Source organism: Microchirus variegatus, assembly GCF_963457635.1.
Source record: "Microchirus variegatus genome assembly, chromosome: 10".
Taxonomy (NCBI): Eukaryota; Metazoa; Chordata; class Actinopteri; order Pleuronectiformes; family Soleidae; genus Microchirus; species Microchirus variegatus.
In genome coordinates this window covers 5,769,800-5,793,254 of record NC_139811.1, presented here as the reverse complement: position 1 = coordinate 5,793,254, position 23,455 = coordinate 5,769,800, and the positions used below count along the sequence as shown (strand labels likewise).

Genomic DNA, 23,455 nt, shown 5'->3' with positions numbered 1-23,455 from the left:
GATTTTTGACCTTTGATCACCACAATGCATGCAGTACAACAATTAATTACAAAATATGACTAAATGAAAATGTCTCATACTGAAAATATCATCAGAAGAAAAAGCTTTGCCTTCATTGCACCATAACAAACACAAAATATATTATCTTCAAATAATTTGGGTTTTTTTGACAAACACTGAAAATGTGAACGATATGAAGCCATGAAAAGAATCGATAAGTCACGTTTAAGAAGCTGGAAAATAGTGGTCGTGTTTCTAAAGTGTAATACAGTGTTGTTTTTTGGGTGAATATCACTTTAATGAGACAATAACACCACTTCTAATGTTTATATTTTGTGTTGCTACAATATACTTCAAATAACTGGTATATTTCCTTAAAAAACACTTTTTGTACATATCACTTTTTGTTTGCTCGTATGTCTTTTTTCTTTTTTTTTACTGTGATCCTCCTGATTTTCTTACAATTCATGCATTTAATTTAGAGTCTTTTTGTCTTTTGCAATATTAGTGCACACATGTGCATCTGTATCGTTGACTGCACAAATTTAATTAAACTGAATCCTTTATGAAAATGTAATTTGTCAGAGATGTTTAATTAAAGCTGGAAATAGAGAACGTCTGGTACTTTAGCTTTAAAAAGAGCAAAAAAAACAACTCATTTGAATATTTGGTTAATTTTGAAATAGTATTATTATTATTATTATTTCAGTGACATACATTTATGTCACTGAAATTCAGCCTGAGCTCAACCTTTAAAGACATCTTTTATGCTAGTTTATCTAATACAGTGCCTCAATGCAAATCAACTGACAGCCATGGTTCTCAAATTGTGGTACGTGTACCACCACCGGTACTCAAGCTTCTTGTATACCAGGGTATGTGATCAGAGTAAATAAATAAATTAAATAATAATAATAACAACAACAACAAAATAAAGTCATCTTATCTCTCAATCCATCTCAATCTAATTTCACTAGACCAGTGTGTAAAGTATGTGAGGATGATGATAGGGTAAATGATCTTATTGTGAAAAGTCTGTAGGTGACTTTGCTCGGCCTGTTTACACCACTGTATTTTAACTTCGAATAATCAATATTTTTTCAGGTTGTACTTGGTATAAAACGTTTGAGAACCACTGCCTTGCAGTGTTTATGTTTCATTTCCCACCACAGAATAATAATAAAAAAAGAGCACATGTTAGACTCACTCATTCAGCTGTCGTGTTTTGCGCAGGCACTGCGATAGTCGCCTATGACTCTCTCCTTCGGGTCCTTCGCCTTCTTGTCGCTGAAGAAGAAAGATGGCGGCGTCCGTGCTGTGCAGGAGGACGGCAGTGTTACACAGAGGTTTAAAGCACATTACTGGCTCTCAGTGCGGGAGTCTGTTACAGACAGCGTCATACAACCACAGACCTTTGAGGCTGAACCTCAACGAGCCGTACATACCGGATAAAGACAGCACGAAGACGCCGGAATGGCAGAAGACGGCCCATTACGACGCGAAGCTGTACGGGCGCTACGGCTCAGCTTCGGGCATTGACCCCGCGAGGCTGTGGCCGAGTCACAAAAAGCTGGACAATATCATCGCCGAGGAGAAAGAGTGGCACCCTTCGTTAGAGGTGATGCTGAAGAATATAGAGCTCAAGGAGAAGGAAGAGACGGCGAAACGGCAGGCAAAGTAAGTCGTGCTAACGTGGCTAACGTCAGTGCGTTAATTATCGGACAGCAGGGCTCATTAATCTCACGTCACGCGTTCAAAACTACATTTAAAAGTACGCAAATATTTACTTGGCACCAGGTTGTGTTGTGTATCTTACATTGCAGACGCGTTAAATGTATTTTGTAGGATAAGTCAATTTTATTCACAAAGCCCAACATCACAAACACAATTAGCTGTCTGTCCTTAGACCCTCACTCGACTGAGGGGAAACACTCTAATGGGACAAACCGGACATTAGCTGTCACGTGTACAGAAACAAGCCCACCTGTGATTGGTTCCAGCTCGTCATGTGACCCTCATGGAGAGGGGTCAGTACTTCCGCGTAAACACATTTATATGGTGATCTTTTGAAGATAAAAACATATCTGGTCTAATGTTTGTGCAAATAATGACAATTACTACAATATCTAACTCAATTAATGTTATTTATAATTCAATTTACTTTGACTACATTTATCTGTAATCGTTTAAAACTCTGTTGCTTTATTTTCAACAACTTTTCTTCTGATTTCCTCATATTGCCATTGTCGTTTTTAATTTCACTGCCTTTGAGTGTTAATTACATTAACAGATTCCCTTATACCAGAATTAAATCCATACTATATCAATTGAACCAATCTGTAGTTTGAGAAATACTGAAAGTGTTTTTTTTTTTTTATCTAATTCTGTGTGTGCATGTCACCACACTGGCTGTTTGACTTTTTTTTTTTTTTTTTACCTCATAGTGGCATTAAATGGCAAATAAATGAGAATACCAGTTACTACGGTTCATCTTGAGCAGGAACATAAACGCCTGTGCCAGATTTCATGGCGATTCATCCAATAGTTGTTAAAACATGTCTCTCAGAAGCCACAGTGGTGGACTGCACTGCATCGAGTAACATCTGTTTTTCCCATCTTGTCCGTTTCCCTCGCAGAGAGAGAGTCATTGCGGCAAACATGGCCAAAATGCCCAAGATGGTGGCTGACTGGCGCAGAGAGAAGCGCGAAGCCAAACAGAAGCAAAAGGAGGACAAGGCTCGCCGCGAGAAGCTGCTGGCAGTAGCCAGAGAGCGCTTTGGCTTCGCCGTGGACCCCCGCAGCCCCAAGTTCTTAGAAATGGTCGCCGAGATTGAAAAGGAAGATAAGAAGAAGAGGAAACTAATGAAACGCATGCTGAAAGAAGAGCAGGCGGCTGCTCCCGTCACACCTCCTCCTCCTGCTGCCGCCGCCGCCACCTCTTAGTCTTGCGCCGAGTCATTTCAGACACAAATAACAGTTGGGCCTCAGTCTGACGGTGTTTAATGAGATGGAAAGTAACACAGCCGAGTGGGACAGGAGTTGTTTAAGAGTAGACGAAGAACAGTCTGGTCCTGGTTTGGCGTCGGGCGTCTTAACAACCTGCATCCTAGGGAAGCGCTTGGATTTTCTTTTCCTCTGTTTAAAAAAAAAGGTTTATCTGAAGTTGTTTGTTTTGCTTATTTTTGAAAGTCACTGAAATAAATTAATCTCTGTGAAGATTTGTTTTAAGTGGTTTTGAAATGAAGACAAACGTCAAATGGATGGCTAAAATCCATTTTTGCATTGCAGAAGGGATACACATTTGCCAACAGATTAAAGTAATAAACAAGAATAAAATACTTATAGATGATAAAGTCCCTGGAATAATAGGACAGATGCAGCCCCCAACCTCCTTATGGCCCTTTAAAATAAACCTCTCGGTCAAGTTAGGAGATTTTTATTTCACTCTGAAAATGAAATATTTATGATTTTCCCCACTCACAATTATCCTTAAAATGGAATTATTTAATGAAACATAACAGACACTTGTGTACAGAATTTATTTGATAACTGAAAGTGCGCACACTTGGTCGCCATGATGGTGAAAGCGAGTCAGAACGGTGTGTACAGAACTGGTCTAACGGAGCACACAGGCGTTTGTATAAATAACCAAATACAAACAATATCTAGTTTTTTTCCAAAATACTTTCGTACCAAATATTTGCGTGTGTGAAATACTACGGACATCTTAATCTGAAGTAACAGGCGCATAAATTTATTATACATTTAATATTAAATGCCTTTAATTTATTTATTACATTTGATATTTACCATGACATTAATCAATCCTCGATTTAGTGTCTCTGTAATTTAACGTGACGATAAAAACACGTTTCCGTAAAATACAACATTTTCCTCTATATACACTCGAGTCTGCGCTGACTCGTGGAAGACGGAATTAAAATGTCCTCCTGACACAGTTTTCCTCTTCAGAGCGGGACAGGACGTCCATCATCTGTTAATATTCAGGTTGTACCTTTTGTTGCGTGATTAAAAAAAAAAAAAAAAGGAAAAGAAAGGTTTACCACTTCACCGGCACACCCAGCAGCGTTCACTTTTACAAGTTATAAACGTGGTATGAAGCCAGAAACGGCCTCCACTGATGTGTGTGTGGGAACATGGAGGAGTACCAAACTGTGAGAGAAGAGCCTTTTGCAGTCCTGCAGAAATAAACGTCGTCGTCTTCTTCTTCTCACATATGAGTGTCCTCGTCTTCACTGGGGTCGGTCTTGAGTTTGGCCAGAGCGGCGTGAACCCTGAACTGTGTCCGTGACTCCATGGAGTAATCTTTGTAGTTGTGTCTGTAAGGAAAAGCAGGAAGTGGGTCGTGATACTCTGCTCAAAACCACTCACTATACACTAGAGCTGCAACTAACCGTTATTATCGTAAATGTTTAATCTGTCGATTATTTTCTCGATGCATCGTTTGGTCCATAAAATGCTAAAAAAACGTTGTCAAACCTGGAAATGACGATGTTCTCCAATGTCTCGTTTTGTCCACAAACCAAAATTATTCAGTTTTAATGATTTATTTGTTTATGTGGAGCAAAGAAACCAAGAAAATATTCACATTTACGAAGCTAAAACAATCAGAAATCTTGTTTTTACTCATGTTAAAAGCTTCAAACCGATGAATCGATTATCATAATAGTTGACGATTAATTGTTTCGGCTCTACTATACACTACGTGTATGTGTGATGTGTAACTCTCTCCAGGAGGGGGCGTATTGTGCCAGAGAATAAAAACAAAATACTTATTTTACAGAGCTATAAATGCACATGTGTATAATCTAATTCAGGTGCAATTAAAAGTTATGATTAAATGAACAGAGAATTAAAGATAAATTATATAAAATATAAGAATAAAAAGGGGATATTCTCAGGAAAAAGCCTTTAATTCATAAAAAATGACACTTTCTATTAAAAAAGATGCAACAAAAATACAGTTTGACACACTTCAATATAAAGACAAAACTGTCGTCACCCTTATGAACAGAGGGAAATGACTGTATATTACCAGGCAGACAGCGACCTCTAGTGTTCCCTGGGCAAAACTGCCGGTTTGACAAAACAAAACCAGGAGCTGCGTTGAAATACAGTCTGTGGTCTCGTTAAAGTCGCAGAGCAGCTGAATAAGAGCTTAGTTTTCTGTCAGCGCCGACATCCGCTGTTTATAAATAAGCTAACTTATGATTTTTCTTCATTATTCCATTTCCTAATGATTCACTAAACATGATCACATGGACCAACGCTGCTCCATCTGCTTTTAGGAGGCAGAGGAAGTGAACTCAGCACCAAAAATGAATAAATAATACTATAAATATATACATGTATATATATATATAGCTGCTTTGAGGGAGTGACTTACTTGGCTTTGCGCAGAGTTTTAATGGCCTCGTCTCTTCTGCCTTGATCGATGTAGAGCAGACCGAGCTCCACCAGAGAGTTGGGCAGCAGGTAGTGGTCAAACTTGATCTTCTTTTCACTGGACACACACACACACAAACACACATAAAATATTACAATAATAGAAAATGATGCACAAAAGGGTTTCACTAAAACATTTCTTGAACACTTGTGTGTCTGCGCTGGAGGACATCCGTATATTTACAATGCAAATAATGCATAAATTAAATCAGGTCATCAAAAACTTAAACACAGCAAATGTGCAAACGTGTACAAATAAGTAATAATCAACTACCTAAGCAGATATTAAGGATAATAATAAAGGGAATGTCGTGTTATAATTTTAAGCTAAAATTCTCTCACTGTTGTGGGAGACGCAGTAGAAACGGACATTAATCCTTCGTACATAAACCTAATTAAGCATAATTCATCTATTATGTGGTTTGTTCAGTGATTTGTAATTAAATAAATCATTCAAATGACTTGTCACTCTAAAAGGTCACAGCTGTCTCACCTGGCAAAGACTTTTTTGAAGCTCTCCTCTGCGTCCTGGAGTAAACCCAGGTTCTTGAAACAAAGACCCTTGAGCAGGTGAATCAGACACCGGTCGTCCACCGAAAACTCATTTTCTGTGGAAGAAAATGAGTTCATCGCGTCACTTTCATTTTCCCACGTTTGCGGATTTGTGCACAGGAAGCAGGAAACGGCTCGTATTAAGATTTTATGCATCAATATCAGCTCTTAAAATCTATTTTAATTTTACATATTTAAAAGAGCGGTGAATTGAATCATTCAGACTTTATTTACCTAGCACTTTTGAGAAAATAGAAATCATAGCACAAAGAGCTTTAAGGAACAAAAAGTCGACTAAAGGAACAAAAAGGAACAAAATAAAAAAGGCTGTGGCGCTAAAAGACACGTGTCAAACTCTGCTTTAAGGCCTGCGTTGACCATAAACTCCATTTCCCACAATGCACGGCGATTGCGTTACCCGCAAAGTGTCGGCACTGCCACCAGATCGCAGCGTATCATTGTATATGCATCATTTGACGAGTGAAATTGAATAAGTAATAAATACAGAAAGTTATTTACCAATATGTTACGGAGTAGTTACCTTTATTTTATTATATTTAGTTACATTTATTCTGTATGACAGTTACATCTTGGCCCTTTGAGGGTAACCATTATGCTGATGTGGCCCTCAGTGAAAATGAGTTTGACAGCCCTGCTGTAGAATATTAGAGATTAAATTAAAGGAAGAAAATAAGCAGATAAATAAGAGAATATAAAACAATAAGCTGCCTCACTGTGAGTTTTATGTTTTTAACTCCAGAACCAGAAAACCTGAGGGTTCCAGAAGATTCACAGGGTTAAAGGAAATTAAAGAAGGTGCAAGACCAAAAAAAAAAAAAAAAACTGTTAAAGGACCTTAGAATTGACTCTGAAGCTCTATGTTACATAGTCTATCTTTAAGGAAAGGTGGAGGAGAGGGTTTGTTTGTTCACACGTTATAAGAGAAAACGCTGCGTTACCAGGAGTTTCCCGCAGAAGGCGCTCCTCCTCGATCAGAGTCTGCATCATGCCCTCCGTCAGCTCCGGTCGTTTCCTGATCATACTGAAGCCGTTCCACATGTACATCATCTCCTGTGACAGAGCAGTAAATGATGATCCGACGGCTCGCAGAGTCAAATGTGTGTGTTTGTGTGTGTGTGTGTGTGTGTGTGTGTGTGTGTGTGTGTGTGTGTGTGTGTGTGTGTGTGTGTGTGTGTGTGTGTGTGTGTGTGTGTGTGAGGATTTACCAGCACTGGCACCGGTAGCCTGACCGGACAGGCGGCCTTGTAACGCCTGGCTTTACGAATAGCAAACTTCTCCGTCGGCGGAGACTTCCCTGCTATCTTCTGCTTGAAGGCGGGAACTTGTCTGAAGACACAGGGAAATAATTATAGAGACAATAAATACACGGACAGCCTTTATCTTTGATTAGCACAAGCTTGTGCAGTGTCACGTTCATGTCAATCCACAGTTGTGTTCAAGGCCTGTGGTAAACATGATGACTCATGCTTTTTGAGCTTGGCATTGTCAACTTGGATGTTTATTTTTACCCAATTTGGGGTAAATTAGGGTTACAGGCTCTTTTAAAAGGGGTTTCAATCATAGCATAATATCATATATATCAGTTCTACTTACAAATGATCAATAACATACTGTGTGTAGACAGTATGTCACCATCTATGCTAATATCGTTGTCTTGTTTATTTTCAAATAGTTTTGTTGGTTTTATTGCCATGGAGATACTGCACCTTTAAATTTATTATAGGCTATTTATTAGTGCTGCGTTAACACATGACACGTTTCCATGACGACTGACCGCAAATAGACGTGCGTGACGTCATGTTTTTACGTGCCGCGACACCGGAGTCCAGGCAGTCCGTTTACCAGTTAGCGCCGTTAGCTGCATTAGCTCCTTTTTAGCGCCGTTAGCGCGCTTGCAGTCGAACTGGAGCGGTCTGCTTGTTAAAGGAAAAGAGCAGCGCTACAAATAACCAGCGTACCTGTGTACTGCATTATCTGTGCCTCTGTTTTTAAAGTTTAGCGTTACTTTAGAGACTCATTTTAACAATCGGGGAGTCACGTAAACATGACGTCACGCACGTCTTTTTCCGCTCAGTCGTCATGGAAACGCGTCGTGCGTTAACGTTGTTGCCGTTAAAGGCCGTTGACGTGTTAACGCTTGACAGCACTACTATTTATTACCAACACCTCTGTGACCATTACTGCGCGAGCAAGCTAGCTAGCTAGGCTGTAACTCTTCGCGTGTCTGTCGTTAGCCTCTGTACGACAGTATTTAGACAGTGTCCTGTCTTTTCTGGAGTTTTCTGGGGTTTATACAGTCGAGCATTGAGTTTCTAAAAGTGAACATGAACAGGTATGGGCAGTGTGTGTGTGTGTGTGTCTGTGTGTGTGTGTGTGTGTGTGTGTGTGTGTGTGTGTGTGAATTTACCTAAAGAGTTCTACCTCGTCGTCCCCAAAAGGCCTCGCCTCATCCTTAGGCAGCATGCTGAGGTATGCAGCTTTCATGTACACATACATGGCCTAAAGGAGATAAACACACACACACACAAACATAATTCACTCACTGTGTGACTCGACGAGTCTAACTTACTAACATTCACAGACTCGTACCTTGGACCAGCGACTCTCCTGGCTGAGCAGGTCGGCGTAGAAGTAGGCCATCTTCCACGCGCGCTTGTAGGTGAAGCACCACATCAGCTCCCAGTAGCACATGTGGTGGAACTGCTTCCACGCCTGCTGGGCCTTACAGCCGTCTTCAAAGAGCGCCACCGCCTGGTGAAAACACGCACACACACACACACAAGTATTAAAGCTGCAGTAGGCAGGACTGCAAGAAAATGGGGTCGTACCATTTTCTTGCATGGTACGACCCCGGGGAACATAGGACCTGGGGGACATAGGACCCGGAGAACATAGGACAATGGGGAACATAGGACTCTGGGAACATAGGACCCGGAGAACATGGGACACGGGGAACATAGGACACGGGAGACATAGGACCCACAGAACATAGGACACGGGGAACATAGGACTCTGGGAACATAGGACCCGGAGAACATGGGACACGGGGAACATAGGACACGGGAGACATAGGACCCACAGAACATAGGACACGGGGAACATAGGACTCTGGGAACAAAGGACCCGGAGAACATGGGACACGGGGAACATAGGACCATGGGAACATAGGACCCGGAGGACATAGGACACGGGAAACATAGGACCCAGGAGAACATAGGGCACGGGGAACGTAGGACACGGGGGAAATAGGACCCGGAGAACATAGGACACGGAGAACATAGGACCTGGCGGACATAGGACCCGGGGAATATAGGACCCGGGGGACATAGGACCTGGGGGACATAGGACCCCAAGAACATAGGACCCGGGGAACATTAGACCAGGGGAATATAGGACCCGGGGGACATAGGACAACCAGAACATAGGACCTGGGGAACATTGGACCTGGGGGACATAGGACCTGGCGGACATAGGACCTGGCGGACATAGGACCCAGGGGACATAGGACCCAGGGGACATAGGACCTGGCGGACATAGGACCTGGCGGACATAGGACCTGGCGGACATAGGACCTGGCGGACATAGGACCTGGCGGACATAGGACCCAGGGGACATAGGACCTGGCGGACATAGGACCTGGCGGACATAGGACCCAGGGGAACATAGGACCCGGGGGACATAGGTATGGCCCCAAGAAAATCATCAATCGAACACTATCAATCCTCACATTGTCTGAAACATACCTCATCAATGTTCCCTTTGATTTCCTCAGTCCTGCCTGCAAAGAAGAGGAATATTGCTCCCTGGACAGACAACAAAAAAAGCATCAAATCAGTGACCAGCCTCTGCGTTAAAACACATCTTCAGCTCTTATCTGTGTGCAAGAAGAACTTCTGTGCAGCAATTTACTCGGGACAGTGTTTGACCAGTCGCGTTGGGTACACATTGTGTCAGAGCGTGTTGACTTTATTCTCAGGGATGGGCCGGTGTATGTCGGCAAAAGGCGGACACAGTGGACACAGAGGGCGGCTTTTTGGATTCGCAAGAATGCGAGTTCAGGGAGCGATAGCATGAAGTGGGCGTGACTGTACACAAAAATCGATATGTGGGTGCAGAAAGGGAACTGAGGATTAATCAGAATGTGTGTGATCCATAGACTGCATGTGGACTTAAACCTCAGTTTGTGAAGCAACAAAATTCGCAATACGTCAGGTGCCGTGTCAGACACCTATTGGAAGTTGCCAGCTGTCAATCACACTGGTGTGCACATATAATTTTCTTCCCATTGTATTCCAGTCAAAACTGATTTATTTCCGCAAACAGTGGAGTCGCACCCTGGTGGCTAATTGCTACTTCTACGCACACTTCCTGTTTTTAAGTTAACGCATGGCGCGTTTTCCATGACGACTGAGCGGAAGAAAGACGCGCGCGACGTCATGTTTACGTGCCACGACGCCGGAGTCCAGGCAACCCGTTTCCCGGTTAGCCCCCGTTAGCTGCATTAACTCGTTTTAGCGCCGTTAGCGCGCCTACAGTGGAACTGGAGCGGTCTGTTTATTAAAGGAAAAGAGCAGCGCTACAAATAACCAGCGTACCTGTGTTACTGCGTATGTGTGCCTCTGTTTTTAAAGTTTAGCGTTACTTTAGAGACTCATTTTAACAATCGGGGAGTCACGTAAAACATGACGTCACGCGCGTCTTTTTTCCGCTCAGTCGCCATGGAAACGCGTCATGCCTTAACGTTGACGCAGTCCTGCCGTCCAAGCACAATTTTTTTTACTATCTTTTATTGGTTTTACTTTTGTATTTGTTTTAAGGTTTTAAGGATTTCACTTTTCAAAACTGGGAGACTTCATCTATTGTTGCAGTATATACAGTCCAGTGGCAGTTGCTGGATTTCTGGCTCATATTTGTACATTAATTCTGCAAACAAACAACTAGAACAAGGGAATTTGTAAAACTGAAATGCTATAATAGTGTTTATATTTACGGTGTGTATGTACAAATGAATATATATATATTGCATAGAGCAAATAACACTTAAGGACCATCTATTTGTCAACAGACGAAATCCACACAGGCTGCTATGGGGAATACAAAAATGACGAAAGGCGATCCGTCATCCGTCAATCCAGCAGAATTATGCAAACAGTTAGAGAACAGAAGTTCAGCTCCTGTGGTGGAAACGCACCCTGACAACTACCTAACGCACATAATCCCTGATAAAGTCTGCATTTTAAGATTATTTGTCCTCGGTGGAGGTAAAGACGCTCTCATGAACACCGTAGATTTCTCTTTATTGACACTCACCCTCGGGTAGCGAAGCTGGAACGGTTTCAGCAGCTTCTCGGCTTCGGCGACCTCTCCCTCGCCCGTCCCTGAGAGGGGAAAAGACAGACGACGATGTATGCCGCGCGATTAAAATGGCTCTCACGTAACGCACACATCATGTACTGTGTGGACGCGGCGCAGCGAGTACCTAGTATGAATGTGAGGAAGGTGTAGTAGCAGAGCAGCAGCAGCGCACACAGCATGGAGCGCAGGTTCATCCCTGTGGCGCCGTCGTGCAGCAGAGACAGACCGTACTCCTACGACAGCGGCACAGTCAGTATAAAACCACGCGTGAGTGAATCACGGACGTAAACGTAAGTTTAATGTGCACAAATAAGAAAGACGAATACGTGCATCTCACCTTCTCTCCTGAGAAACCGGCAAACTCCAACAGCCGCAGTAACCGCGGAGGAAACAGAGAAAGTGTCTGTGGATAAATGATGATTTTTTTGTTTTGTCAATGAATATAACATTAAATGAATCAGAAATACACTCTATACATTGGTAATGTGTTAAACGACTATTCTAGCTGCAAACGTTTGTTTTTTAATGGAATACGTACATAGGTGTATAGAGGCCCATTTTCAGTGTTCTAATGGTACATTGTGTTTGCTAATGGTGTTAGAAGACTATTGGATGATTAGAAAACCCTTGTGCAATGATGTTAGCACAACTGAAAACAGTTTTGCTGGTTCTAAAAATCATTATTTCTAATCTAATCAATGTCTTGACTATATTTTCTATTCATTTTGCAACTCTTTTGAGACACAAAAAAAACATTGTATAGGTGAGCCCAAACTTTTCAACGGCAGTGTACACACACACACACATAATATAGTCAGTCTGTAAAGTTTAAAGACACTCTGATTACGTACCAGATTAAAAGCCCCTATTCCAAATGCGATGCCTCCCTCTAAGTGAACGTGGCTGGGTCCTTTGAGGTAGGCGTTGGATTTGACTAAGTTGTGTAGTTCTCTGCATGAAAGAGAGGAAACTGGTCAGCATTAAAAACACAAAATCACTCACTTATAGCATGTTCTTCAGGCTGTTTCATATGAGGCTTGAAAAACACACGGGAGAAACCAAAGGTGTCTTTAACCACGGCACTTATGAGCGATTATTCGATAAATCAAATCAAAACTATTGAGGAAATTTTATTTTTTAATAATTAAAAACAAGCTTTTCTGATTTTTCAGCTTTTTTTTAATTATTGAAAAATATTACATTTATATTTTTTCTTTGCTCCATATAACAAATAAAGCATTTAAGCTGAAAAGTTTAGGTTTGTGGATAAAACATCATAATTTCTAGGTTTTTGAACATTTTATGGCCCAAAGAAAGACTGAATGGGTCAGAGTTCATCAAGAAGATAAATCGACAGATTCATCGATTATGAAAATAATCGTTAGTTGCAACTCTATTGTAAAAAGGAGCAGAAAATTCCCAGAACATTTCCATAAACTTTCCATGAGAACGAGTGTAGGAGTGACTGAGAAATGCAGACAAAATGATAAAAACCTGACGCAGATTTATTTGTATAAATAGAGAGAACAGAATAACTGTACATTTGCTAGTTAGACTTTAAAGGTGCCATATGTAAGAATGTGGCCAAAAACGGTTACTACATTCAAATTCAAAATACCGAGGTCTTTTAGGTTTCATTTTTTGACATAACTGGCAACCCGTGGTTGCTCGGCCGCTGAGACTCTACTGACTGCAATGATTGGTAGATGGCGGTAGGTGGCGCCACATGCCAAAACATGATTTCAAAACATAAACAGGATTTGCAGTCTGCAAAATAATATAGTTTGTTATATGAACATTATTCCTGAGTCTCTGTGACATATTAGGAGGATTTTATGGCCAGTTGCTTTAGATTTATTACATAATGCACCTTTAACACCACCAAGATTATACTGCAATACATTATTCACCAACTATATTTAAGTTCCGGTCAATCTCCATAAATTCCCATGGAAATTGCAAAGAGCAATAAAATCCTACACTGATCGTTTATAACAGAGATCAATGTCTCCAAATGCAACCTAACAACATTGACACTGAAAGCACTCGTTAGTCCAATCTATGGGTTTATAAACATCGACTACGAGATACGGACGCTGCCTGCGTTCTCTTTTATTGCTCATTTACGTACGTACGTCACTCACTCACACAAACAGACGCTCTCTGTTTTCTCTACCGTCGACTTACTTGTAAATCAAGTAACTGTTTCGTACTTTGATCCCTCCTTTGATGAAACTCACCATGTTCTCGTCCTGCCAGCAAAACAAACAGAAAACTCAATGAGGAAGTGATATATGTACATATAGTCATGTGTTTTTTTTGTACTTTTATGGACATTCTTTCTCTGCATACCTCCAAAGAATGAGTAGTACTGCCATATTTAAAGGCGCCATATGTAAGAATGTGGCCAAAAACGGTTACTACACTTTAGAGCTATAGTGTGGCCTGTGGATGCCAAAAAGTATGTCTGTTTTGTGTGTTTTCCCTGGTTTGTCCATTCAGACTGCTGTAGAAACAAGATGGCGGCCTCCATGGAGCAAGGCCCTAACCTAAATGACACGTAAAACGCTTACTCTAAACGTTATTATACACTTAAAGGCGCCATATGTAAGAATGTGGCCAAAAACGGTTACTACACTCAAATTCAAAATACCGAGGTCTTTTAGGTTTCATTTTCTGACGTAACTGGCAACCCGTGGTTGCTCGGCAGCGGAGACTCTACTGACTGCAATGATTGGTAGACGGCGGTAGGTGGCGCCACATGACGCCAAAACATGATTTCAAAACATAAACATGATTTGCAGTCTGCAAAATATATATTTTTTAATGCAAATATTTTGTCTGTACTGTTGTTGTTGGTGAGTTCAGTTTGTTATATGAACATTATTCCTGAGTCTCTGTGACATATTAGGAGGATTTTATGGCCAGTTGCTTTAGATTTATTACATAATGCACCTTTAAAGGTTATATGTGCCATTTTCCACATTAATTGCGTTACTGAGTTGCATTACCTCAAACTAACTATATCTGCACGAACAAAAAGCCACTAATCGTGTTATTTCAGGGCTACACTCAACTGAAAACCGATTCAAACACACATTTACTAACTCACAAAAAAACACTGCAGCAAACTGGATTTGCTCTCAGTAAAAAAAATCTGAACTATTTCACATGAAAGACTTGAGAATGCTGCCTGGCCACATATCTACATATCTGTCATCAGAGGTGGAAAAAGTACAAAAATATTGTACTCAAGTAAAAGTACCAATACTTTGATGAAATATTACTCAAGTAGAAGTAAAAAGTAGTTCATTTGAAATGTACTTTAAGTAAAAGTTACTTAGTTACTTTGTGTTTTGGAGCACACGCGCCCGGCGTGACACAGGATTTTACATCACTTTTGGCGTAGCGCCCTCTATGTTCACGCGCCAGTGCTGGTGCTAATCACATCATCATTGGTCTGGTTCTGGTGTATATTTCCCCCCTGTAGGTCTTTATTGTGCTGAATTTTTATTTTTATTTATAAAGTAACTAAGTACAATACTTGAGTCAGCACGTACTCAAGTAAAACACAAAATCCTGATTTTAACTTGTACTTAAAAAATACAAAAAACACAAAAAAAGTATTCAATACAGTAACTTGAGTAAATGTATTTTGTTACTTTCCACCTCTGTCTGTCATTTATTATGAAATGCCACTGAAATTCTCCAAAAACATAACATTTGTCTCAGTACAATCACGCGGCTGTATTATTGTTTTTTATTAGCCCAGAATGAGCCTTTTGGTGGCCATTTTGAACCACCGTGTTTTTACAGTAGCCCACAATGGACAAATTAAACATCTATTGAGTTTTGAAGCTAACTGAAGGCTACATAGGTTCTTCAAGGCACTTTGAAGGGAAGGACAAGGTGAGGGATAATGGGCTGTGACATGCAACTTCACCAAAGTGTTACTAAATTTCACAGACTGTACCTTTAATTTGGAATTCACACCAGTTTTTCTTCTGGTCCATGTTTAACAATGTAAAACAACTCTTAGCAGTGCGGAATCACATTAAATACAAATAAACTTATTTTATGAACTGGACTTTTAGAATAATTTGATAACTTCAAAATTAAAGAGTTGTAATAATACTGTTTTTAGCCATTTTTGTATTTTTGTCGCAGGAGTTGCCTTCTCTGTTTCATAACGAGAATTCATTCTCAGCATTTATTCATTCATTTATTTATTTATTTATTTATTTCACTTCCTGTCTAAGTGATTAATCCTCAAGTCTTTTTCCTGAACACCAGGTTATCGATTATTACTATTATTATTATTATTAGTTAGTGAGTTACACACACCACACATCTACCATCAGCTCCCTTTAAAAGTGTGACACTGACCCTACGCTCCACATTAAACACCATTAATGCTACTAAAAAATAAAATAAGGCTTTAAAGTCGAGCTTAAAGCATATTTCTTACTTATTGATTTTATTAATCACATTTATTCCGGTTGTGATGATCCTGAGATGTTATTTTCACTATTGTTAGCTCTTAGTTCTGTAGGGAGATCTTTATATTTCAGTTGTGCCTCTGGCTGTGTGTTTGGGGGGGGAAGTGTTTTTATTGAACACCAGTTAAACCACACCTTACTGAGAACACAGAGGGAGGAGTTCATGGCTGACAAATATTGTATAATAATAATAATGATGTAAACTGATATCTTTAATCTTTGAAAGCTTAGGTCATATACACAAAAATGTGGTTAGAGGACTGCGGTTGGGTGGGTTACATAAGAAAGAAGCCAAAGGATTGGCATAATTTTGCTCTGTGTCAGCCACCATAGGTAGTATGCAAATCTGGAGACAAAGATGTTTTGTTTACCCTTAAGTGTTTGGTGTAATACTTTAACTTATCATGTCGGTCTTGTAAAGGCATGTTGTTGCTTTATTAACCTGAGACTTTGTCAGTATTTCTTCCCAAAATGTTTGGATCTTGTTCTCCTTCTTGCAAAATTTGGATCCATATAAAAGCATTTAAATGTGTGTATGTGTGTGTGGGGGTGTGTGTGTGTGTGTGTGTGTGTTTTAAAGACCGTACCTGTAGGAAGGTGAGAGCAGCTCTTTGGAGTTGACACTCAGCGAAACACACTTCGGCGTGAAGCTGCACTGCAAGAACACAAACACATGCATGAATTAAAACTTTCGATCAGTTAAACGCTGAATATATACTGGCCAATCACAAGACTCTGTCTTCTGGGTGAGAGAGTTGAGTCTGAAATCTCGCCGCTGGGAAACGCCGTCAGAAAAGAGGCTCGTTTACAGCAACTAGGAGGTTTTTTGACCATAAAAACAAGTTAATGTATGTAAGTAGACCTCCGTATGCTATAAAGACGTAAAAATGGCCACCAGAAAGTCACCAGAGATTGAGGGAATGTGTTAAACAGCCAGTAAAATCACAACATAGTGTACATTTTCTAATTCTTTGGTGTACACATCAGAAAAACACTGATCAATACCAGGACTCAGGACTTAAAAGTCCTTGGTAAGCACTTTTACAAAGGTTTCAACCAGAGGAAAAGAAAAACGAGGGATACAATAGAGATGAGTTAACAACTCGATCACTGCGTAGTTTTTAGTGATCTAAAAATAACTATTTAAAAAGCTTCTCCTGAACAAACTACGGTTAGAGAACAACTGACATCGTCTTTGAGGCGAAACGCTGAGGTGGCGGAACGGGGTGTTTTGACACCGCGACGCCACATGTTTTAGCGTCGTCATGAGGATATCCTGGTGTGTGTGTGTGTGTATGATGCTATGTTTAAATAGGAGAGGATAAAGCGTGTTAATCCTGTGACACACTGTTCTTTTTAAAGAGAGGATTTACAGTCGACACTGTGAGGGTAAAAAAAACATCCTCTTTTCCTATAGCGGTAACTTAATAACTAAATAAGAATAACCACTAGCATGTTGATGTACATGTTGTTTTTGCTGTAAATAGTAGAAAATGTGAGTATATGACACAAGCAAAAGAAGAGTACAATGTCAGTACGACGCTCGAGTTCGCTTATTTACGTAGGTTTTGTAAATTGGCTAAATGGACGCCAAAATTAAAAATGGCTGACTTCCTGTTGCGTTGAGGCCATGGTTACGATTGACTTTTTTGTTTGTCTCGGACAATAACATCTTTCCACCAAGTTTCGTAAGATTCCGTGAAACTCAATTTTGCCCCGTTTTCACCATACAGGGCGCTATAGAGCCCATGAGCCACGCACGGGTCTGGGACCTATGGCAATATCGCATTTTCGGCCAGACCTGACCTCCATTCTGAGTTTCAAGAGTTTTGATGCAAGTTAACGTCCTCAAAAGGGACCACAAAGCCATGGATATTGTAATAATCTGATGGATTAAAGGTGCATTCTGTAATAAATCTAAAGCAACTGGCCATAAAATCCTCCTAATATGTCACAGAGACTCAGGAATAATGTTCATATAACAAACTGAACTCACCAACAACAACAGTACAGTCAAAATATTTGCGTTAAAAAAACTATTTTGCAGACTGCAAATCATGTTTTGGCTTGTGGCGCCACCTACCGCCGTCTACCAATCATTGCAGTCAGTAGAGTCTCAGCTCGCGAGCAACCACGGGTTGCCAGTCACGTCAGAAAACGTACCTAAAAGACCTCGGTATTTTGAATTTGAATGTAGTAACCGTTTTTGGCCACATTCTTACATATGGCGCCTTTAACAATATTTCGGGCCCAATGAAGCAAGAAAGGTCAGGCGTATAAGCCCGAGACTTATCACAGATATTACACAATCTCATCCAAACAAACACACGCCAAAGAATAATTATATGACGCCACAAACCTCTCTAATCTCTTGTGTGATGTCCCCCCCCCCCTCCATATTTCACCCTCCTCACAGTTTACTATTATGTTTGAGCACAGAGCCGAGACGTTGACTCAGCAGGTGTAGAATGACTTTAAAGGCTTGTGAGTGAACAGAAAGAGTTGACGACGCCAAACAATGGCTAAATAACCCGTTCAGATACAGACGTACGAACTTTAGGGAGAGAGCATGGATTCATTCAGGGATAAGTTAGGATTTACCTTCGGTGAACGATTCCCCCTCCGACTTATTTTTCCGTCGAAACCTGGAACAAACAACAGAAATTAATCACAAATTTATAATCTTTCCATAAATGAGAGGCTTGAACGTTCACTACTTTCACTTTTATCTGACACTTGTGTCATGATGATGATGATGATGATGTCACAGTCAAATTGGCCGTGTGATTAGAGAAGAGTCACATATGTAAATGAGCCTCGGCCGAGCTGTTCAAATAAGAGACTTATGTGTTTTCAGTTGTGCTGCTGGAACCTGAAGAAAATCCACACAGGCTTCATTCAACCTAATCCAAGGTCACTTTTTAAAGCTTTTCCAGCATGATACGTGAAATGATACATTTAAACATTAAATAAAAATTCATCAAAATGTTGGCCTGAATTAAATAATAATAATAATAATAAAAAACAAATTCATGCACCAGGAACTTTGGCAGTGAAAGATGAAGACAGGTGAATGATGAGGACAGACAGGTGAAAGATGAGGAAAAGTGAATGACCATGACAAGTGATTGATGAGGACAGACAAGTGCAGGATGAGGACAGACAGGTGAAAGATGAGGACAAGTGAATGATGATGACAGGTGAATGATGAGGACAGACAGGTGAAAGAAGATGATAGACAGGTGAATGATAAGGACAGACAGGTGAATGATAAGGACAGACAGGTGAAAGATGAGGACAGACAGGTGAAAGATGAGGACACGTGAATGATCATGACAAGTGAATGTTGAGGACAGACAGGTGAATGATGAGGACAGACAGGTGAATGTTGAGGACAGACAGGTGAATGTTGAGGACAGAGAGGTGAATGTTGAGGACAGACCAGTTAAAGATGAGGACAGACAGGTGAAAGATGAGGACAATTGAATGATGATGACAGGTGAATGTGGAGGACAGGTGAATGTTGAGGACAGACAGGTGAAAGATGAGGACAGACAGGTGAAAGATGAGGACAGACAGGTGAATGTTGAGGACAGACAGGTGAAAGATGAGGACAGACAAGTGAATGATGAGGACAGACAGGTGAATGATGAGGACAGACAGGTGAAAGATGAGGACAGACAGGTGAAAGATGAGGACAGACAGGTGAAAGATGAGGACAGACAGGTGAAAGATGAGGACAGACAGGTGAATGATGAGGACAGACAGGTGAATGATGAGGACAGACAGGTGAAAGATGAGGACAGACAGGTGAAAGATGAGGACAGACAGGTGAAAGATGAGGACAGACAGGTGAATGATGAGGACAGTCAGGTGAAAGATGAGGACAGACAGGTGAATGATGAGGACAGACAGGTGAATGTTGAGGACAGAGAGGTGAATGTTGAGGACAGACCAGTTAAAGATGAGGACAGACAGGTGAAAGATGAGGACACGTGAATGATCATGACAAGTGAATGTTGAGGACAGACAGGTGAATGATGAGGACAGACAGGTGAATGTTGAGGACAGACAGGTGAATGTTGAGGACAGAGAGGTGAATGTTGAGGACAGACCAGTTAAAGATGAGGACAGACAGGTGAAAGATGAGGACAATTGAATGATGATGACAGGTGAATGTGGAGGACAGGTGAATGTTGAGGACAGACAGGTGAAAGATGAGGACAGACAGGTGAAAGATGAGGACAGACAGGTGAATGTTGAGGACAGACAGGTGAAAGATGAGGACAGACAAGTGAATGATGAGGACAGACAGGTGAATGATGAGGACAGACAGGTGAAAGATGAGGACAGACAGGTGAAAGATGAGGACAGACAGGTGAAAGATGAGGACAGACAGGTGAAAGATGAGGACAGACAGGTGAATGATGAGGACAGACAGGTGAATGATGAGGACAGACAGGTGAAAGATGAGGACAGACAGGTGAAAGATGAGGACAGACAGGTGAAAGATGAGGACAGACAGGTGAATGATGAGGACAGTCAGGTGAAAGATGAGGACAGACAGGTGAATGTTCATATAACAAACTGAACTCACCAACAACAACAGTACAGACAAAATATTTGCATTAAAAAAAAAATATTTTGCAGACTGCAAATCATGTTTATGTTTTGTCTACCAATCATTGCAGTCAGTAGAGTTTCAGCTGCCGAGCAACCACGGGTTGCCAGTTTCGTCAGAATACGAAACCTAAAAGACCTCTGTGTTTTGAATTTGAATGTAGTAACCGTTTTTGGCCACATTCTTACATATGGCGCCTTTCAGTGACTTGGTTGTTGTTGTTGTGAACATTTAAGAAACTATTGCACCCCTGCTCCACAGGTGACATGGACCGGTCCCTCTCACCTCTGACACACCTCCTGGGCACTCTTCATGGTATTCCCCGCGTTGGTGATGTCGTCGTGCTGGAAAGTCATCATGGCCTGCATCTCCAGCACGGTGGCGTAGATGAGCGCGTGGTACATGCTCTCGTTCACTCTGGACAAGGAAAAACAAAAACGCGTTAGTTACGTCATCCGGAGCTGCCGTTGTTACCAAAAGGCAGACACTCTTCTCCTTCTTCTTCTTCTTCTTCTTCTTCTTCTCTCTCTCTTTAACTGCTCTTCCGTCTTGTGCTCTCAGTGTTTATTTTGCGGGGCTGCCATTTCCTCGGTTGTTCAACCAGTCGGGCCTTTGGGCGTCAGCTTCAGCAAACACTTAATATCCTGGAGGACCGAGAGCCCTGTGAGTGAGTCAACCCCCCTGTGTCTCGGCTGACAGGAAGCACACACTTCTCGCCGCTCACACACCACACACAAATGTCTCTAACCACAAGCAGATAACCAAAAAATACTGCTGACATCATTATATTAAAACACACACACACACTTACAAACATACTCCATGTGAATGGACTCAAAACTAAAGACAACAGTGTGTTTTCTGGTGTGTGTGTGTGTGTGTGTGTGTGTGTGTGTGTGTGTGTGTGTGTGTGTGTGTGTTACCTTGGCTGCAGCCTCTCCAGACTCTCACTGAAGTGGTTGTTGAGGAAGAGATCCAGAGCCTCCATGCACTCATCCAGGCTCTCCTTCAGGGTCATCGGTGAGGATCTGCACACCCCCACCACACACAAAAAAAATCCCACATTTAACGAGTGTAAAATTATGAATATGAATAAATAAATAATGTGTTGTGTATGTATTTATATATAAAACATGCAGTGTGAAGAGCTGGTGTATTAATTCACCTGCCTGTGTTTCATGTTTGCCGCAGAAAAAACAGAAAATAATTTTGCACATTATTAATCCTGCTGCAGCTGAAGCATATTATATATATATATATATATATATATAATTTCCTGTATTTCCGCAACCTCTGCTGCGTCAAAGTCAGCCCCATTCCTCGAGCCACAGTTGTGTGCGCGTGAGAACTCACTTTTCCGCTGCATTTGCGCCTTTCCCATTGGACATGTTCATCCTCGTGCCCGCCGCAACACCTGTTTGCAGCTCCGCAGTTCTCCCGGAAAAACAACCAGACGCATCCAGCAAGCACGCGCACCGAGAGAGAGAGAAGGAAACTAAACTAAACTAAACAACAACAACAACAACAAAAACACCTGCCGAGCTTCCAGAGCTGGAGCTCATGTCATGAAAGTGACCAAGGGTTCTTCTCCTCTTTGAGCTAAATAAAAGTCATGGGAAGTGACGGATGACACAGCGTGAGACCGCATGCGCTCATGAGAGTTTCGCTCCAGCAGCGCGTGAGTGTGCGCAATAGATGAGACGCAGCAGCGTGACTCCTCCTCTGTGGAGACGCCAGTGCCACGCACACAATCATCACACAGGAGGGTCAGGACGTGCTGTCAACTGTGTGTAACTGAGAAGTTTGATGTGAACACTACTACAACTACTACTACTTATAATAAATATATATTATATATTTAAAAAAATGGCAAAACAAATAACTAGTATTTGTGTCAGTGCCTCTGCAAGGGTTAAAGGTTAAAGCACCAGTACGTAACATCTGCTAGCGCCGTTTCTCTGTATAAACCTAATTTTAAGCTAAATTCGTAGCATCCCTTCCCATCTCCAGGGCCACGTGCTTCGGTGTTTTTCAATTCCTCGAGAGACCCGAGACTTCGCAATTACCTCCTGATTCCATTTAAACCATCCAGAGGCGATTCTAGGGTCTGTAGGGGCACCTAAGCAAAAATTTCCAGGGGGCCCTTCCTTCCAACCAGTATTCATCACCATTATGTTATAAATAAACGAAAAATGTATGAGTTAAAATGTTTTTTGTTTTTTTTCAAAATGAATGAAATAACATGGAAAATCCTTGTAATTAAAAAGTATATGAAAATATAAATGTAAAGAACAATAAAATACTGTAAATAGCTTTTAAAAGACTATATAAACTTAGTAAAAAAATACATTACACTGTAAAGAACCCACATTATACAACAATATAAATATATAGAACAATAAAATACTGTAAATAACTGAAAAAAACATATATAAACTGAGTAAAAAAGATATGCATTACTCTGTAAATAATCCTCTTCATTTTCCAACTTTGCAGAACGATAACTTCACACAGGTTAAAGTGAGGTGGGGCCCCTTTAGGGAGGTTTCCTACTGAAATGTCATTGCAAAATCGCCCATTGTTGTTTAAGGGGGACGGGGAGGCAGCTGCTCATAGCACATTTCAGTAAAAACAGCCCTCAGGCTCCGAGTGTCCCCTATCGGGGGGCCCCCTATCGGCTCGGGGCCCCAAGCAGTTGCCTGCCTTGCCTGTTCACAAGCTGCGCCCCTGAAACCATCACAGTGACTCTGAAGCTGATAAATTAGGGTAAAAATCCTGCGTCAAGGTCACAGAAACAATTCAGTTTCTATGAGTGTAAATCATAAAGTCATCGTTACTGATGTAATAAAAAAGAAAAAAAAAGTTTCTTTCACCTTTATTTAATTATGTCATCAGTAGTGATTCACATCACACACCATGAATTAGGAATGTATCACTTGTT

At 41.1% G+C, this 23,455-nt stretch overlaps 2 protein-coding genes across 2 annotated transcripts; one reads left to right on the top strand and one right to left on the bottom strand.

Moving 5' to 3' along the window:
- The first annotated feature begins 1,299 nt into the window (after positions 1-1,299).
- Positions 1,300-3,169, top strand: gadd45gip1 (growth arrest and DNA-damage-inducible, gamma interacting protein 1). Its single transcript, XM_083895929.1, has 2 exons — positions 1,300-1,677; positions 2,637-3,169. Exons 1-2 carry the CDS (start codon positions 1,301-1,303, stop codon positions 2,941-2,943), a joined length of 684 nt encoding a protein of 227 aa, XP_083752055.1. The 5' UTR covers position 1,300; the 3' UTR covers positions 2,944-3,169.
- A 1,055-nt stretch (positions 3,170-4,224) lies between these two features.
- Positions 4,225-21,964, bottom strand: LOC310933262 (tetratricopeptide repeat protein 39A). Its single transcript, XM_083896703.1, has 18 exons — positions 21,868-21,964; positions 21,438-21,542; positions 20,800-20,931; positions 18,495-18,538; positions 16,481-16,548; positions 13,582-13,646; positions 12,246-12,345; positions 11,732-11,797; positions 11,519-11,627; positions 11,350-11,417; positions 9,783-9,842; positions 8,629-8,790; positions 8,447-8,538; positions 7,245-7,365; positions 6,978-7,089; positions 5,960-6,074; positions 5,408-5,524; positions 4,225-4,340 (listed from the first exon to the last, which is right to left on the bottom strand). Exons 1-18 carry the CDS (start codon positions 21,906-21,908, stop codon positions 4,232-4,234), a joined length of 1,686 nt encoding a protein of 561 aa, XP_083752829.1. The 5' UTR covers positions 21,909-21,964; the 3' UTR covers positions 4,225-4,231.
- Between the last annotated feature and the right edge of the window lie 1,491 nt (positions 21,965-23,455).

Coding starts and splice junctions, on each gene's coding strand:
- gadd45gip1 (XM_083895929.1), top strand. CDS start 1,301: ATGGCGGCGTCCGTGCTGTGCAGGAGGACGGCAGTGTTACACAGAGGT. Junction 1,678..2,636: donor ACGGCGAAACGGCAGGCAAA/GTAAGTCGTGCT, acceptor TTTCCCTCGCAG/AGAGAGAGTCATTGCGGCAA.
- LOC310933262 (XM_083896703.1), bottom strand. CDS start 21,908: ATGAACATGTCCAATGGGAAAGGCGCAAATGCAGCGGAAAA. Junction 11,628..11,731: donor CCGGTTTCTCAGGAGAGAAG/GTGAGATGCACG, acceptor CCGCTGTCGTAG/GAGTACGGTCTGTCTCTGCT. Junction 11,418..11,518: donor CTTCCTCACATTCATACTAG/GTACTCGCTGCG, acceptor TTCCCCTCTCAG/GGACGGGCGAGGGAGAGGTC.